The sequence below is a fragment of the Lontra canadensis genome, unplaced genomic scaffold (assembly GCF_010015895.1).
Source record: "Lontra canadensis isolate GAN:19392208 unplaced genomic scaffold, GSC_riverotter_1.0 scaffold41, whole genome shotgun sequence".
NCBI classification, from domain to species: domain Eukaryota; kingdom Metazoa; phylum Chordata; class Mammalia; order Carnivora; family Mustelidae; genus Lontra; species Lontra canadensis.
The window spans coordinates 16063864-16080274 of NW_022631035.1; the positions used below are offsets into that span (position 1 = coordinate 16063864).

The 16411-nt window shown below is 34.3% G+C and overlaps 1 protein-coding gene across 1 annotated transcript in view; it reads right to left on the bottom strand.

Annotated features, from left to right (window-relative positions):
• The window catches only part of EFCAB13 (EF-hand calcium binding domain 13), a 217963-nt gene that overhangs the window by 126204 nt on the left and 75348 nt on the right, over positions 1–16411 (bottom strand). The window contains exons 14-18 of the mRNA XM_032871038.1: positions 16040–16114; positions 11071–11214; positions 8382–8453; positions 4684–4827; positions 4108–4179 (exon numbers count right to left, since the gene is read on the bottom strand). Of these exons, the coding sequence (XP_032726929.1) occupies positions 4108–4179; positions 4684–4827; positions 8382–8453; positions 11071–11214; positions 16040–16114 (507 nt within the window). The remainder of the gene's footprint in view (positions 1–4107; positions 4180–4683; positions 4828–8381; positions 8454–11070; positions 11215–16039; positions 16115–16411) is intronic.

Below are 16411 nucleotides of genomic sequence, written 5' to 3' on the forward strand. Positions count from 1 at the left end.
TATGGATTAAAGTCCATCTGGATATATCCCAGCTGAGAATATAGATGGGTCAGGTAAATTCTTTGTAGATAGAGCAAAGAGCAGCTCAACACTTACACATGAGTGTTATATAGAAAAATGTTTTAATTGTTCAACAATAACTTGTACTTTTCAAAGGGCCTTTCACCTAAAAAAAAAAAAAAAGGCTAGAAAATGATTAAGACCTCTCTAAAGTTCACAGAAGGAAAGGGATTAACTTTGAAATGAAATTACTCTAGAAAGAAATATTTCAAAGCCATACAACAACATATATAAATACTTGAGACCAACTTTACAATCTAGTCCAAGAGATCATCCAGGAATTTGATACTGTAATAACTAAATGGACATATCTGTGGATATAGAATATAAGGTATATCCCTAAATTTGGTCTGCAATAAATCACATTTCAATACATTATTTAGGAACTAAATATTATAATATTAACTAAATATCATTAGGAACTAATTATTACCATTTAACTAGTATTTCGGTAAAATATTTAAAAATCCTTAGATATAATTTTAGAAGAAATTTTTATTACAAGTTGCTCAATCAACTCACCCTCAACAATGGACTCATCTAGTATTTTTTGAAGACTATTATCAGTGAAATGAATTCTATTGATATTTCCAGGTACATCTGCATATTTGTCCTTATCAAACTGATCACTTTCTTCCATAGAATCCAATGTATTGATGATATCATTCAATGCTACAAACACAGAAAATATACACACAAAATGTACTTCAGTCCATGGTTCCAAATCTTTGGAATATAACAATGAAATTGATGGACTCTTTGAGATTTGAGCTGTCCAAAATGGCAGCCACTACTCATATGTGGCCATTGAAATAAATAGAGCAATCCATTCTCCACTATAGTTTTCTATAGCCCCTCATCTTTATTCTTAAAATTATTTTGTTAAAACTCTAGGTTCTGGGTGAGCTATTCCTATATGAAGAGAAAAGTACACCAGAGTTTCTCTAGTTATCAATAATGAGCTCACCATTTCAGTAAAAAATACCCTCCATTCTTCACAAGTGCTCTCAAACCCCAATCTTTCCCTTTCCACTTTCCTTCCCTAGATCTTTTAATCTTATCACCTCATTTCACACAATTTAGAGGATCAGCAAAGCCTATTATGGATAGCACATTAACATAAAACATCTAGATTAGGAAATCCATGGCTGACCTCCCTTAATTAAAAAGCAAAACAAAACTTCAGGGGCACCTGGGTGGCTCAGTTGACTGGGCATCTGACTTTTGATTTCAGCTCAGGTCATGATCTCAGGGTCTTGGGACAGAGCTCCTGCTGGGCTCCAAACTCAGCATGGAGTCTGCTTGGGATTCTCTCTCCCTCTGCTCCTCCCCACACTGGCTCTCTCTCTCTCACAGGTTTGTTCTCTCTCTCTCTCTCTCTCTCTCTCAAATAAATAAATGAATAAATAAATATTTTTTTTAAAAAACTTCATTTCTAAAGTATATATCCAAAAAATCATCTCTTGGGATTCATTAAGAGAAATGTATAATAAATTACTTTAAACTAGCCAGTTTATGTAGAAGTAGTATTTAACTCTTTCTGTTGTTCCATGATTTAGTCATTAGTTATTAGTTATTAGTAAAACGTTTCAAAAATAGGCCACATGAGCAAGGGCTGAAGGGAAATGTGAGTCTAGAGAAAAGACAATTCGATGTGAAATGAAGAAAATATAAGAGTTCTCTTCACATCTCTGGAGGGCTACTGATATGAGGAAGAATCCAAATGTTAAATATGGTTTGGGAATGGAATTATAAGGCAGGATTTCTACCAAATATGTGGAATAATTGACTAGTTCCACAGCTGTCCAAAATTATGGAATGGGATGCTTCAAAAGGTCATAAGGATTTCCAAGACAAATAGTAGGATGAGTGTGCGTTACCATTAGCCTGTCCCTGGAAGCCATTAAAGTAGTTTTTAAATAACATATAATAATTGAAGAAACTCCAAATCTAACGAGCTATCAAGGCCTCTACTATAGACCACAGTCTCTGACCACAATAAAACTAAAAAAATAAACAACAAAGATAGGGCAATAATGAAATTCAAATTGCTTTAAAATTTTAAGTTTTCTCTTAACTCTTACATCGAGGAGAAAATCAAAGTATGACTGAAAATACTTAGACAATAACAACAATAATAAACGAAGACTGTTAGATAAACCAAAGTTTTACTAAAATGAAAATGATAGTCTTAAACATTTAATGTCCAGTAAGAAAAAAGTATAAATTAATAATTTAAATAACTTAGAAAAGCTATAAAATGGGCATAAGAGAATAAAAAGGACTTAAGACAAAAGCAGAAATTAATTTTTTAACTATAAACAGAAACACTAAAGATAAATCTAAGAGGTAGTGCTTTAAAAAGAGAGCTAAAATGTTCTGTTAGTAAACATAGAAAAAGTTAAGGTTATATATACGCAAACTTAAGAATGAGAAAATAACCAGATTCAAAGAAAAATCAAAAGAATTATCACTGCATAGGGCTGTATTCCAATAAAACACCCAAATGAAATAAATTTCCTAGGAGAAAAAAAATACCAACACTGACAAAATTACACCAAAGATGGCAAAAAGCAACCCACCAAAATCAAAGATGAATAATAAACTAGGAAAAAACTTCAATAGATAGGACAGAACATTAATGTCCCTAATATAGAAAGACCTATTTACAAATTAAAATTCATATGAAAAAGACAATCTAATTAAAATATAATCAAAGCACACTTGACAATCATGAAAAATATGTTTTATCTCACTAGTCATTAAAGAAGTGTATATTAAAATAATAATAAATTTTTTTACTGGAAAATTTTTTAATAACTAATACCCATTATTGATAAAAGTAAATTTTTACAACCCTTTGGAAGGGTAAATAAGCAATAGCTATTAACATCTTACATCTGCATAGATTTCAGTTTAGCACTGTGACTGCTGAGGAATTTATCCACCAGGAAAACTTCGTGCACATATATACATTCAAGAATGCTCATCAAAATGTTTGAATGGCTAAAAATTGGCAATAACCTAAATATCATCAAGAGTGTATGGGGTGCCTGGGTGGTTCAGTGGGTTAAGCCTCTGCCTTTAGCTCAGGTCATGATCTCAGGTCCCCACATCAGCTCTCTGCTCAGCAGGGAACCTGCTTCCTCCTCTCTCTCTGCCTGCCTCTCTGCCTACTTGTGATCTATCTCTCTCTCTCTCTCTCTCTCTCTCTCTCTGTCAAATAAATAAATAAATAAATAATCTTTAAAAAAAGAAGAGTGTTGTGGATAAAATTATAGTCCATCCCCGTAATGGAATATTATGTGGTCCTTAAAAAGAATGAGGTAGTTTATATGATATAATGGAACATGGAATAATATCTAAGATACGCTATTAATTTCTTTAAAAAAGCAAGTTGTAGAATATTATGAACACAGTAATTTAATTTTTAAATAACAATTTAAGAACACACAAATACTCACAGATGCAAGTAAAAAAGCCTAAAAGGATACTTACCGAACTTCAACAGGGATATTTTCAGAGGGTGACATTACAAGAGCCTTATGCTTTTTATTTCTTATCCTTCTGGTCACTATATTTTTTTATAACAGTTTAAAAATTGCCATTATTACATAATAAAGTTTTTTTATTTAGCTATTGGAAAACATTACAACCTCATGATTTTCCCAATCCTTTCCACTAAAGTAAAAAAATTTTTTTTTTAAAAAGATTTTATTTATTTATTTAGAGAAAGAGAGATACATGTGCTTGATCCCATGTGGGGCAGGAATCTCAGGGGCCCTGAGATTACAACCTGAGCCAGATCAAGAGTTGATGCTTAACAGACTGAGCCACCCAGGTGCCCCTCAAGTAAAAATTCTTAAATGAAAAAAAATTATAGTAAAGTTTGCCATAAGTGCAAATGTTCAAATATTAATGAAACAAACATTTGGCACAGATACTACTACAAAGAAGATTTAAGCAACAAATATAGTGTTCGACTAGGGGACCTTTAAATGAGTCCTGTGTTGTGGCCATTCAGCAGTTTTACCATAAAGCTCTTACCAATAAAATTGGAAAATTTCTGGTTGTCCTTCAAAACCTTCATACAGTCTTTAACATTCACCATGTTGTCATCTGGAAGAAAGAAAGAGAGAGGTGATAAACAAGAAACCCTGGACAAAGTAATATTAAAAAGCTAGTATAAAAATAAGAATCAGCATACAAAATAATTAAGATTCATTTTCACCTATTATGCTTTGCAATTAACCTTACAAGGCTGTAGATGCACTAGTTCTGATTCTACCTGTAAGGGAACTAAAATACCAAGAAAGTTAAAAGTCCAATAACTTTACTTGGCGCAAAGTGGCAAAGCGGTTTTCTATTCAAAGAACTGGAATTTCCAAGCCCACTTCCCACAAATTTTTGACCTGCTGTTAAAAAGTATTTTCCTAACTGCAAAAGAGGATTGTGAAAGAAGAAAGGCTCCCTTTCAAGACCTTTACAGGAATACAAGCAAATACCTATAGATATTTGCTCAACAAAGGGACGCCATTTACCTAAACAAAGACCTTGCACACTTTCATTACAGGGTCTCCTATCCAAAACAAACAAAACTGATAGTAATATTTAAATGCTTACCAGAAACAAAATCTGATTGAAGAATTTTCTCTACCTCCTCTTCAGGTGACTTAATCCCAATATTTCCTAGAAAGCTCTCCAAGTTCTTCCCAGGTATCATGTCACCTTCAAGCGCATCAAGGGCTAAGACAATGTTCTTTAACTCTAGAAATAGAATAAGTTATTTGGTAAATGAACTAACCTCTGATTTAAAAAACAATGGTAGCTATCACTAAAGACTTTTGTCAGTGGCAGTCTGAGATCTATTATAACATCCTGAATTGAAGAATAAGAAATCTCAGTGAAGAACCCAGGCCTCAGGGAATTCTAAGTCCAGCAACACAATGCACTTGGTCCGTCATGTTTCTTTGGCGCTAACATAAAATTGGCACAACCAAAATTATTCATATAGTTGAATATTTCACTGCAATTACATAAAGTAGTTATTTTACCATGAAGCTCTAATGGTAGCCAACAAAATTAACTCATTCTGAATGAAGTGAAATGAATTTCAGAATCATGAGAAATGCAAAATATGAAACACAAGTATCATAAGGACTCATTAGTTTTTTTTTTTTTCCCCCCAATTCTATCACGATGCAGTTGTACCCTGGCTTCTGGAATTGTTTCATTTCCAACCCTTTCAAAGGAGGCAGTGTTAAGTCAGATAGACTTGCATTCATATCCTGGCTCCAGGATCTGTCACCTGGAACTGTGTGACCTTGATCAAATTATTACTACTTAACCCCTCTATAAAACTCAGTAGTCTTATATCTAAAATGAGATAGTAATACTATTACCTCACAAGGTTAATGTGGAGATTAAATATGATGATGTATGAAAAACACTTAAAACAATTCTAGATATATGGCAAGTACTTAATAAACGTCATATTAATAGCAATAAAATAACTACTACTACTACTACTATTACTACTACTATTACTAATCAGGAACTAGCTATAAATAGTAATCACAGCTCCTTAGCACCTTTGAACCTGCCTCACTTTCTGTCCTAACATCATGGGGAGGCAACTGAAAATGGCAATTTGAGCTTTGCCGGCACCTAAAAACCTGCATCGGTTCTGCTTCTTCGTTTTCACTAATACTTGGTTTCCTTTAAAATATGGTTTCCTTGCACAACCATCTTGGGTGGGGGCTGCTCATCGTCCCAAGTTCCCATAGTGCCAGGAAGCAGAGAAGCACCCCTAAATTTCTGCTGCTGCTGTCAGGCTACTTTGGTTCCACCTTCAGTCAAACCTTAGCCCTTTGTCTGAGGTTCAGGCCTGTCATTTGCCTACACCACCCTCCTGAAACCATCATGTACTACTGTCAGAGCACACTTTCACCATCTCTGAGGATCTTGGCACCTTGCTCATAATCCTCCCTCAACCCCATTTCCCGTTGTCATCTGATGACAATAAGGATGACCTTGACCTCTTAAGTTAAAAAAGTCTTCACTTACCTTCCAAAGTCATCCAAACCAACGCTATACTTAATCTTCATCATTACCTAGAATTGGCTGCCCCACCACTAAAATCTTAAAGTAAAAGATCAGACACCTCACCATAATCCTTTATAATTATGCGGTATGTTGAAGGAAAGCATAAAACTGTATTCACAACATGCCCATTTTTAAGGTCTCTCCAAGTTTGCCAACAAATAGTCTAGGCACAGTGAACCAACCTTATCCATTATTAATGAAGTGAACATTCTGAAAGCCAAGTTCTCATGTGCCAGCCGGTCAACCTTGTAAGCAGGTTTTTCTAAAGAGGGCAGCTTCAGGCCTGCTACATTAACACTTGTATTCTAGGGGGTGCTTCCTAACTCTTCCCTGTAGTTATTGGCCTTACACTGCACTAGCTGACAGATTCCAGTGCCATTCCCCTAACGATTGTGACCATTTCCCAGATTCAGGTACTTAAACTGTATCTGTTCTTCTTTTCCAATGGCTTAATTTCAAAAATTTTTCCTTCCTCCTCATTCACTGTCCTGAATACGAGTCTCCTTCTGAGCTCTGCTGTCTGATTTCAAAATTAACTACCATTTAACAAGTATATAATATGTGCCTAATGATTGGGTTATACATATGCTTTACATGTGTTTTTGCTCTTGAACCTGACAACTCTATGACAAACAGGATTTCATTAGCTCCCTTGTTTTAAAGGTGAGGAAATCAGAATGGCCTACAGAGATTAGCCAGCTGGTAAGTCAAAAAACCACAAACCACCATATATCATACCCCATGGGCTGTGTTCTTTTCTACCTCTATTCATTGTTTCCTAGACCTCAGCTAACTGTACTATGTTGACACTAATTATGTTATGTAACCCAGGTAACATATTTATGTCAACAGGGACTTATTAAACACTTTTCTTAACCTAAAAGAGAAACAATAACGTCAGAAATTTCCTATGCAGGTCAGAGTGGTTACTGAAAATCTGAGATTTGTCTACTTCTTTATACACAGAAATTTTTCTGCATCTGTTTCCCTAAATACATTGTCACCTTCGCGAGGTGAGGATCCTAGTGATTGGAGCCAAAATGATGGGACTACCGAGGGATGATCAGTAGATTACTTTATTTCTTACAATCGTTTCTTTTATACTTTTCACAAGATCCGGTTACAAACAGGATATAGATTTACGTGCAGGACATGAACTGCAGTGTGAGATATGAGCTACGTGCAGGACGTGGGCTACCTGTAGGCAATCAAGTGCCACAAGCCAACAACTACAACAACAACAACAACAACAACAACAACAACAACAACAACGATTATCTCTTAGCTTTAAATAACAAAAGCAAGTTAATGATTCTCCACACTTATCAGATCCATCTAAAAGAGGATGTGAAAGTACTCCCAGGATCCTCCCATGTTTATTCCAGGCGTCAGCCCAGGAAGACTCTTGCCCTCCATCTCCTGGAGTTTTCTCACAGGATCTCACACGACCCCAGTCACATTGCCGGGGATCCAGATTGTGTTCCCACATAAATAACTGTGTTTTATTCTTTTCCTGATAATGCTTATTGACCAAATAATCATGAGTGGTTATTCAAATAAATTACATTAAGTTTTTATAATTAATTAATAACCATTAATCACCATTAAATGGTTATTCAAATAAATGACATTAAGTTTAAAACTTATTTTCTAAACAAAAAAGTACACAAGCTCCACAAGTATAATCTTCATTGGTTTTAGTTCTGTTTTAATTTTTAAGCAAAAATAGAAGTCAAGTAGTAGAAATTACCCATGCTACCAAAATGTACATGGTCTCTCTTGTGTTTTAATAAAAAACAAGAAAAGGAACATAAGGAATGTCTACTAAAGGAAGCAGTAGAAGATTCCTGAGAAATTTTATTGAATAATATAGAAGCCTATACACTAGGTAGAATCCTAAGCCTGAGGCTTAAAATGATACAGAAAATATTCATATCTGAAAAAATTTAAAGCCAGTAACTGACTTTATATAAAGCCCAAATACAAAAAAGGGATTTAAAATAGCATTACACAGACCCTATTCCAAAAAAAGCCCTTTTTCTTTCATCAAGGAAGCTGTCAACTTTTAATCAAAACCAAGTTTCACCTGCTTTAAAATAGATCAATGCCAACATGTTAACCAGAAATTAGCAGAGCTAGAAACACTAAAAAACAAAACAAAAAGACATCCATTCAATAAAAGTAAATTTAACAGTCACAAATAATCTAGTACTTACCTTTTAACCTGGAGGCATCACGCATATCCTTTACCACTTTTCCAAATTCTTCTATTTGCACTTCATCACCTTCTGCAAGAAAAACATTTTTATATTATTATATTCAAACATTTTTAGTAGATCAGCCTACTAAGCAAAATTTAAGATCCAATGCAGCAATCTCTAAAAATGTAAATCATTTGATGTACTTGTATTTCCTTTTCATATTGTTGACTATCCAAAAGATCAATTTTATGGAATAAATAAACCTTAAGATTATAGGAGAAAGGCTGAGTTTTTAATAGCCATCAATCAAGAGAAACTGTGTAATCCGTATCCCTAGAGATAACACTAAGAGACAAACCTCAATTTTAGTTTAACCTTTCAAATGTTTACAGATAAAAATACTGTACCAGATTAACTTTAAAGATTTTTCCAATGCCAGATGGTTCTATAATTTCCAACACATGTTTACACTCATTTCTTACAAAGAACACACAGATACTAAAAAGCCAAAGTAACAAACACAGGAGGCAGAGGTGGCTTTGCTTTCCCAGTCAGGAACAGGGAAACTTAGCACAAGGATTTAGAATTATTATAGTCTATGGTCACAGGATAGAATACAGGTGCTATAAAATGAGATATTGGGGAAGTATTTCTAAATTTACTAAATGATAAATATCTTTTCTATTTTTCAATGCCTTTTTGTAACCACCGTAAAAATATTTTTTAGGGACACCTGGGTGACTTAAAGTGTCCACCTTCAGTTCTGATCATGATCCCAGGGTCCCGGGATCCAGCTCTGCATCTGGCTCCTTGTTCAGCTGGAGCCTGCTTCTCCCTCTGCCTTCCCCTTCCCCTTCTTCTCTGTTTGTCTCTCTCTCTCTTTCTCTGACAAATAAAATATTTTTTAAAAACTTCAAATGCACTTTGAAATATTAATGAGTTAATACAGAATACCATCAATAACCAAGAAGTAATAATTCAATCTCACTAAGTAGAGGGAACCTAAACCATTTTTTTCCTTTTCAACACACCATGATCAAAAAAGAATATCCTTGGTAAGTAACTTTTTTTTTAAGATTTTATTTATTTGACAGAGAGAGAGCCAGCGAGAACAGGAACACAAGCAGGGGGAGTGGGGGAGGGAGAAGCAGACCTCCCGCTAAGCAGGGAGCTGGATGCGGGGCCGATCCCAGGACTCTGGGACCATGACCCAAGCCGAAGGCAAACCGTCCAATGATAGAACCACCCAGGTGCCCCAGGTCAGTAATTTTTAAGTTCTTCTTCATGTTTCTAGGTCTCTGTTGAGCTACTTAAGCAGTTCACTTGGTCATTTCCCCCACTTTAATTAGACAAACTCAAGTTTTATGATTTATATACTAAGGTACTCTGTAAGAGTTCATTTAGAAGAAAAGAATTCTACTGCTTTAACAGCACCAAATATAAATACAAAGCCAAAAATACAAGGTTCAAAACTTTTCACACCACTGCATTAAAATAAGAATTAAATCTCTGTACTGAAGTTCCAATGTTAAGAGAAGAAATGGTATGACAGATGGGGCACACAACATTTTCAATATTATGCATGTTATTTGGATTTAAATGGTAGAATGTTCTACATTTTACACACTGCATTTTTGCTTTATAGGTATATAATAATGAATAGGATACAGTATTTATTCTTTATTATCACAGTAAGTAATTTCATAGATAGCTGAGTTATTTTTATAGCTCATAAAATGATACGTTATTGGTCTGATTAAAATAAATGCTATATAATACTTTCTCTGGTACATGTTGCCTTCAACTTCCACTCACTCCCTCAAGGGAAACTGAAGCTTTGCAATGAAAGAGAGGGCGGAAATCCCTACTATCAAGTCATAAATATCCTTCTATTTTGATTAACCCTCCTCATCTCAAATATCTCAATAAACAAAACAATCAACACACTTAAAGTCCAAAATTACCAGCATCACTTAAAAAGGAGCTTAATGGAGAAAAGGGGGCAATTAATCCTCACAGGGAAAGACAGTTCTTTGACAAAGACCCCGGAGGCATGCTTCTGTTACTAGGCTAGTTTGGCATAAGCATTCCACATACAAGAGTACAATAATACATTTGTAACTTTATGAGGGAGTGGAAATGTTTGCCTGTGGTTGCGTTCTATCTCACTCCTGCCTACAGAACATCAGCAGTAAATGATAATCTTATCTTTAAAATTTTGGTCTTTGGTCTTTGTTTTACAGTACTTTTTCAAACTTATTTTTTGTTTTGCTTTAATCTTTTTTTTTTTTAATTTGCTAAGTAGAAGTGGTAGCCACCATTAGGTGTTGTGTTTTTCTACCAAATTAAAAATTAAAAGCCTATTTCAACAAATTGTATGGACATCCCAAGTAGTGTTAATAAAAAACCAGAACAGATCTCCTAACATTCCCTAACAATATCTTCTGTGTTCACTGGAATATGCCATTTTCCAGTGACATGTTACACAACTTGAAGGTAAGTCAATGCATATTTGATCAATTCAGAGTAATAAGTTAGATATACTAACATTTTTTTCTGTAGGACAAACAATCTGAGCTTTCTTTATATTTCTTAAATGTGTATATTGGCATATCAACCAAATATAAGATACAAGGAAAAATAAAGATAGAAGATAGAACCATATTCTTAGATATCTTTTAATTTTAATATTTGAACTACTTACCATCAACTGTTGCTAATTTCAGTGCACTTCGGAATTCTTTTATTTTCAAGTTACTATTCATCCCAGACAGAGTGTTCCACAGGTGAGAAACATTCATCTTCTCTTTGCTTAAATTGTGGAGGTTTTCAAGAGTATCAGGCAATACTAAAGGGTAGATAACACACAAGTTTTACAACATGCTTGTCCAACAAGTTAGTATAGTAAACTATTATCGGGACTAGTCAGGAATTAAGGCTTTCATGGTTAATAGTAATAACAAATACAGCATAAATGATTGCCAGTTTTCTTTCTTTTTTTTTTTAAGATTTTATTTTTACGTAATCCCTATACCCAGTGTGGGCCTGGAACTCACAACCCCGAGATCAAGAGTCCCATGTTCTATCGACTGAGCCAGCCAGGCGCCCCTGCCAATTTTAAAATATTAAAACACAATAAAATATTTAACATCAGAATTAGTGTATCTTTGAGGATTCTGAAATATTTCAAGAACTTATAATGATGCCACCCCTAAGTAACCACTATAAAGGGCAGTTCGCATTGAACTATACAGATTTATAGAAGTCTGAGTTCATAAACAAGCCCAACTGATAAAAACATGAACTAAATAGCTTTTGCTCTACATCTCCCCTCAATGTTCTTCCCTGGATCTTACTTCTCTTCAATCTAACATTGCAGACCATGGGAGGAAGTTTTGTGGTTGTTTTTTTTTTAATTCCAATAGAATTTAATGGAAGGTTTAATGTGGGTGGTGGTGAAATTATCTCATTACAAATGTGTAGAAGATCACTTTGCTGCTGTATAGAGAATGGACTCTCCGGAAGATCAGGCAATTAGGAAGCTACTGTAGTAGTTCAGAGAAAAAGATGACAGTGGCTTCAACAAGGGTAATAGTGACGAAGATAATGAGAACTAGACATATAAAAAGATGTGTTTTGAGAATGAAGCTGAGAATATTTAAGATTTTATTTATTTTTATTTTTTAAGATTTTATTTATATATTTGACAGAGAGACACAGTGAGAGAGGAAACACAAGCAAGGGAAGTGGGAAAGGGAGAAGCAGGCTTCCCTGGGATCATGACCTGAGCTGAAGGCAGACACTTAATGACTGAGCCACCCAGGCACCCCTAAGATTTTATTTTTAAGTAATCTCTACATCCAATGTGGAGCTCAAACTTACAACCCAGAGATGAAGTGCCACACGCTCTACCAATTGAACCAGCCAGGTGCCCCAAAGTTGAGATTATTTTGTGGTGAATCAGAGACTGGGTCCATGAAGAACTCCTAGGTTTGAGAACTGAGCAACTGGGTGGATAGTGGCATCAAAAACTGAGATAAGAGAGACTTGGGAAAGAATAAGATTATTGGAGAGCAAGAATTCCTTTTTATACATATTAAGTATGAGATAAACGGAGAGTCAAAAGGACAGAGATATTTAAAGTAGTAAGATTATTCAGGAAGAGGCTTAGAGAATGGGACTCAGAATGGATTCTGGGATCATGCTAACATTTAAAAGTAAGCCAGAAAGGAAGCAGCCAGCAAATAAGACCAAAAAAGAAGAGCAATTTTACAATGGAATATTATTCAGCTATTAAGAAAGAAGGAAATCTTGGGGCGCGTGGGTGGCTCAGTGGGTAGGCCTCTGCCTTTAGCTCGGGTCATGATTTCAGGGTCCTGGGATTGAGCCCCGCATCAGGCTCTCTGCTTGGCAGGAAGCCTGCTTCCTTCTCTCTCTCCGCCTGCCTCTCTGCCTACTTGTGATCTCTGTCTGTCAAATAAATTAAAAAAAAAAAAAAAGAAAGAAAGAAGGAAATTTTGACATTAGTGAAAATATGGAAGAACTTTAAGGACTTAGTAAGATGAAGCAGACAGAGAGAGACAAATATTGTAAGGTCTCACATCTAAAAAGAACTAAAAAATAATTAATTAATTACATTTTTTAAAAAGAGTAGAATGGTAGTTACCAGGTGGAGAATTTGGGAAGATGTAGTTAAAAGGTACTAATTTACAATTAGAAGATGAAGAAGTTCTGGGGATCTAATGCACAGCATTGTGATTATAGTTAACAATACTGTATTATGTACTTGAAAGTTTCTAACTAAATCTTAGTGTTCTCACCACAAAAAAGAAAATGATAATTATAATTACATGATGTGATGAAGGTGTTAGTTATATATGGTGGTGATCATATTGCAATATATAAGTATCAAATCAGCACTTCGTATGGCTAGATTTACACAATGTTACATGTCAATTAAATCTCAATTTTTAGGAAGAGCCAATAAGGTGGGAGAGAAATTAGAAGATTACAGTGTCACAGAAAACACAAGAAAAATTTTGAGTAAACATATTAAATTAAAACAAGAATAGTTGTTGAATCCTTATGCTGTATACCTGAAACTAATACAACACTGTACGTAAATAATACTTGAAGTAAAAAACTGCTGGAGGTAAAGAAGATGAAAACAAAAAATTGACGATTAGATTTAACAAAATGAGATTTAACTTTTGTAAAAAAAAAAAAAAAAGCTACTATGGAGTGGCAAAGTCAAAACCTGAATGAGTATTTTTAAAGAACTGGCAATATAGTATTCTAACAACAGCCACATTCCCCTTCAATTTCCAACACAAAACATATGCTATACTAAGTCAAAATATCAATAAAAATAATATTTGGTAATGAACTGAATGAAGGAAGAGGGTGGTGAAGCTAGGGACATAAGGGAAAAAAGATCAAGAATGACTCCTAACTTTGGGGCCTAAATAATTGAATGCTAAGCTCAATAGAAAGGGAAAACATCAGATACCAGAAACGGGGAAGAAATATGATTTGTGTGTGCCTATGCTGATGCCACACCAGTCAGCTGGTATAATATAGAAGTTAAGAGCATAAGCTTCACTTGAGTTCTAATCTTAACTCTACCGCAGACTAGTTACATGACTTTTTTAACCTCCATGCCATGGTTTCACATCCATAAAATAAAAAATAATAATAGAGTTGATATGAAAACCAAATGACTTAATAAATAAAAAGTATTTAGAAGAGTACTGGCACATAGTAAGCATTCAATAAATATGAGTACTAGTAGTAACTATTATTGTTATGTGGTACAGATATGGTCTATCTAGAATTATAACTGAGATGCCTACTTAAAACAAGCACCCTGGAAAGTCTTCCATGCTAAAAATTATAACTAAAAACACTCTGGTCACCTTTTTAGGAATTCAAGAAGCAAGCTGTTCTCTGCCTGAGGCATGAATAGGGGGAATAAATCTCCAACAATAACCTAAATCCCCAGGCTATGTTGGGTTTCAAATCAAATGATTTGTATAATACATAAATTTGAAACAGAGAATTAACATAAAACTGTCATAGCTAATTATCCTTATGGAAAAAAAAAACAAATTGGATCCCAATTTCGCTCCATACTTAAAAATCAATTCCAGGTGAATTAAAGACTTAAATATGAAAAAGAAAAACTTAAAAATGTTTAAAAGAATATATTTGGAAATATCTTAATGTCCTCAAAACAGAGACAGGCTTTCTATTTTCCCTATAAAGGCAAAGTTATCTGCTAAACGTAAGAAGGGTAGACACTGGGGTAGGAATGGAAGTTTGAGAGATGGAAATTTTAAATAGTTACTTCAGAGAGTGAAAAAATATAAGCTAATTGGGGAGGAACAATCACATAATTCCTAGATAATGTCAAGGGTCAGCAGACAGTGTTGATCAAGACTTTATAGTGGAACTCTATTCGATCTGCTCAGCAGTGTAATTTTCTCTAGAAATGCTGTCAGCCACAAGGAGAAAGCAGGGTTGGGAGTTTTGTCAGCTAGGTATAACAAAGGGGCAAGAGAATTTAGGGTATTTGAGACACACAGACCAGAGAGATTTTTTAAGCTGAGTTAAGAAAAAATATTGAGAACAGGAAGAGACTGGTGGGAAAGGAGAAAGTAGAGGGGGAAATGGATGGAAGGTCCCAATGAGGTATACAAAACCAATAAGCAGTCTGATGAAGATATGAGCAATCAAATGAAGAAAAGAGGAAAAGCAATAAACATAAATGTGTAATATTAAGAATGAGAAAGGAAATTTAACTACAGATATGAATATGTGCTAATAAAATCTTTATCTCCATGAAACTGAAATTCCTAGGAAAAATGAAGTAATTAACAATGCAAATAATCTCTTCATCCAAATAATCTATTGTTTTCTTGTATAGAAAACAAATTAAATGGATTTATATTAGGTAAAATAACTTACTTAGAATGCAGTATTACTTAATAAGCACAAAATAACAAAATGCTACTTTTAACCCCATTTTTTTAAAGTAAGCTCCACACCCAGCATGGAGCCCAATGCGGGTCTTGAACTCATGACCCCAAGATCAAGACCTAAGCTGAGATCAAGAGTCAGATGCTTAATCGACTGAGCCATCTAGGTGCCCGTAACCCCAATTTTTAAAACACACATATATGACCTTATATTTCTTTAGAGTGAGCTTCTGAATGGCAAAGAATGTCTTTCTCAGCTTACCATACTCACAACTTAACATAAAGTCTGATACATAACAGTGGCTCAAGAAATGTTACTGAATAAATTAGAAGATGAAAAAAAATACAGCTTTAAGTAGAAAATCTGCATATTAGTACTCAACTATAGTCACTAGATGGCATCACTTCCCCAAATTGGGAAGACATTTAACTCTTTCCAAAATGAATTTTATATACGCATTTCTAACTCTCTATAAAAAGTGTGAGATTATGATAATTTTCAACTCATTTGCACACAGAAGTCGTTCTGGATTTAGGGATCATTACTGGAGAAGATTAAGGCCAAACATATCAGCAGTAAGCCAGGCGTTTATTTGCCTGATGAACTGTAGGATGTCTTTTTGTAAATTATATTCTTCTAAAATCTATCACACCATTTGATCCACTAAAAGCACAAAAAATGATTGTTTTACATACATAATTTTTCAGAGAAGCGTTCTGTATTGGTCAACATTGTATCAACAAATTCCTTAAAATTCGCCTTTTTTGTTTCTAAAAGGGAAAAAGAACATTTTTTTCAGTATCTTCAAGTATTAAATTATTAAGACAAATATTGAATTATGTAAAATAAATTCTCTATTTAGGGAGATAATATAATTAGAGCCATCAGCTAATATCACTAAAAATACATGGTTATAAGAGGGAAAAGCAATTTAACTTACAGGAAAAAAGTAAATGCTGAAAATTACCAGGAAAATTAATCAAAATCTTTCTAGTCACAAGTGCACAACATTTTTAATTTTAACTTATATTACCTTGCCTTGGCCTTGCAACAACTCACTAAGATAT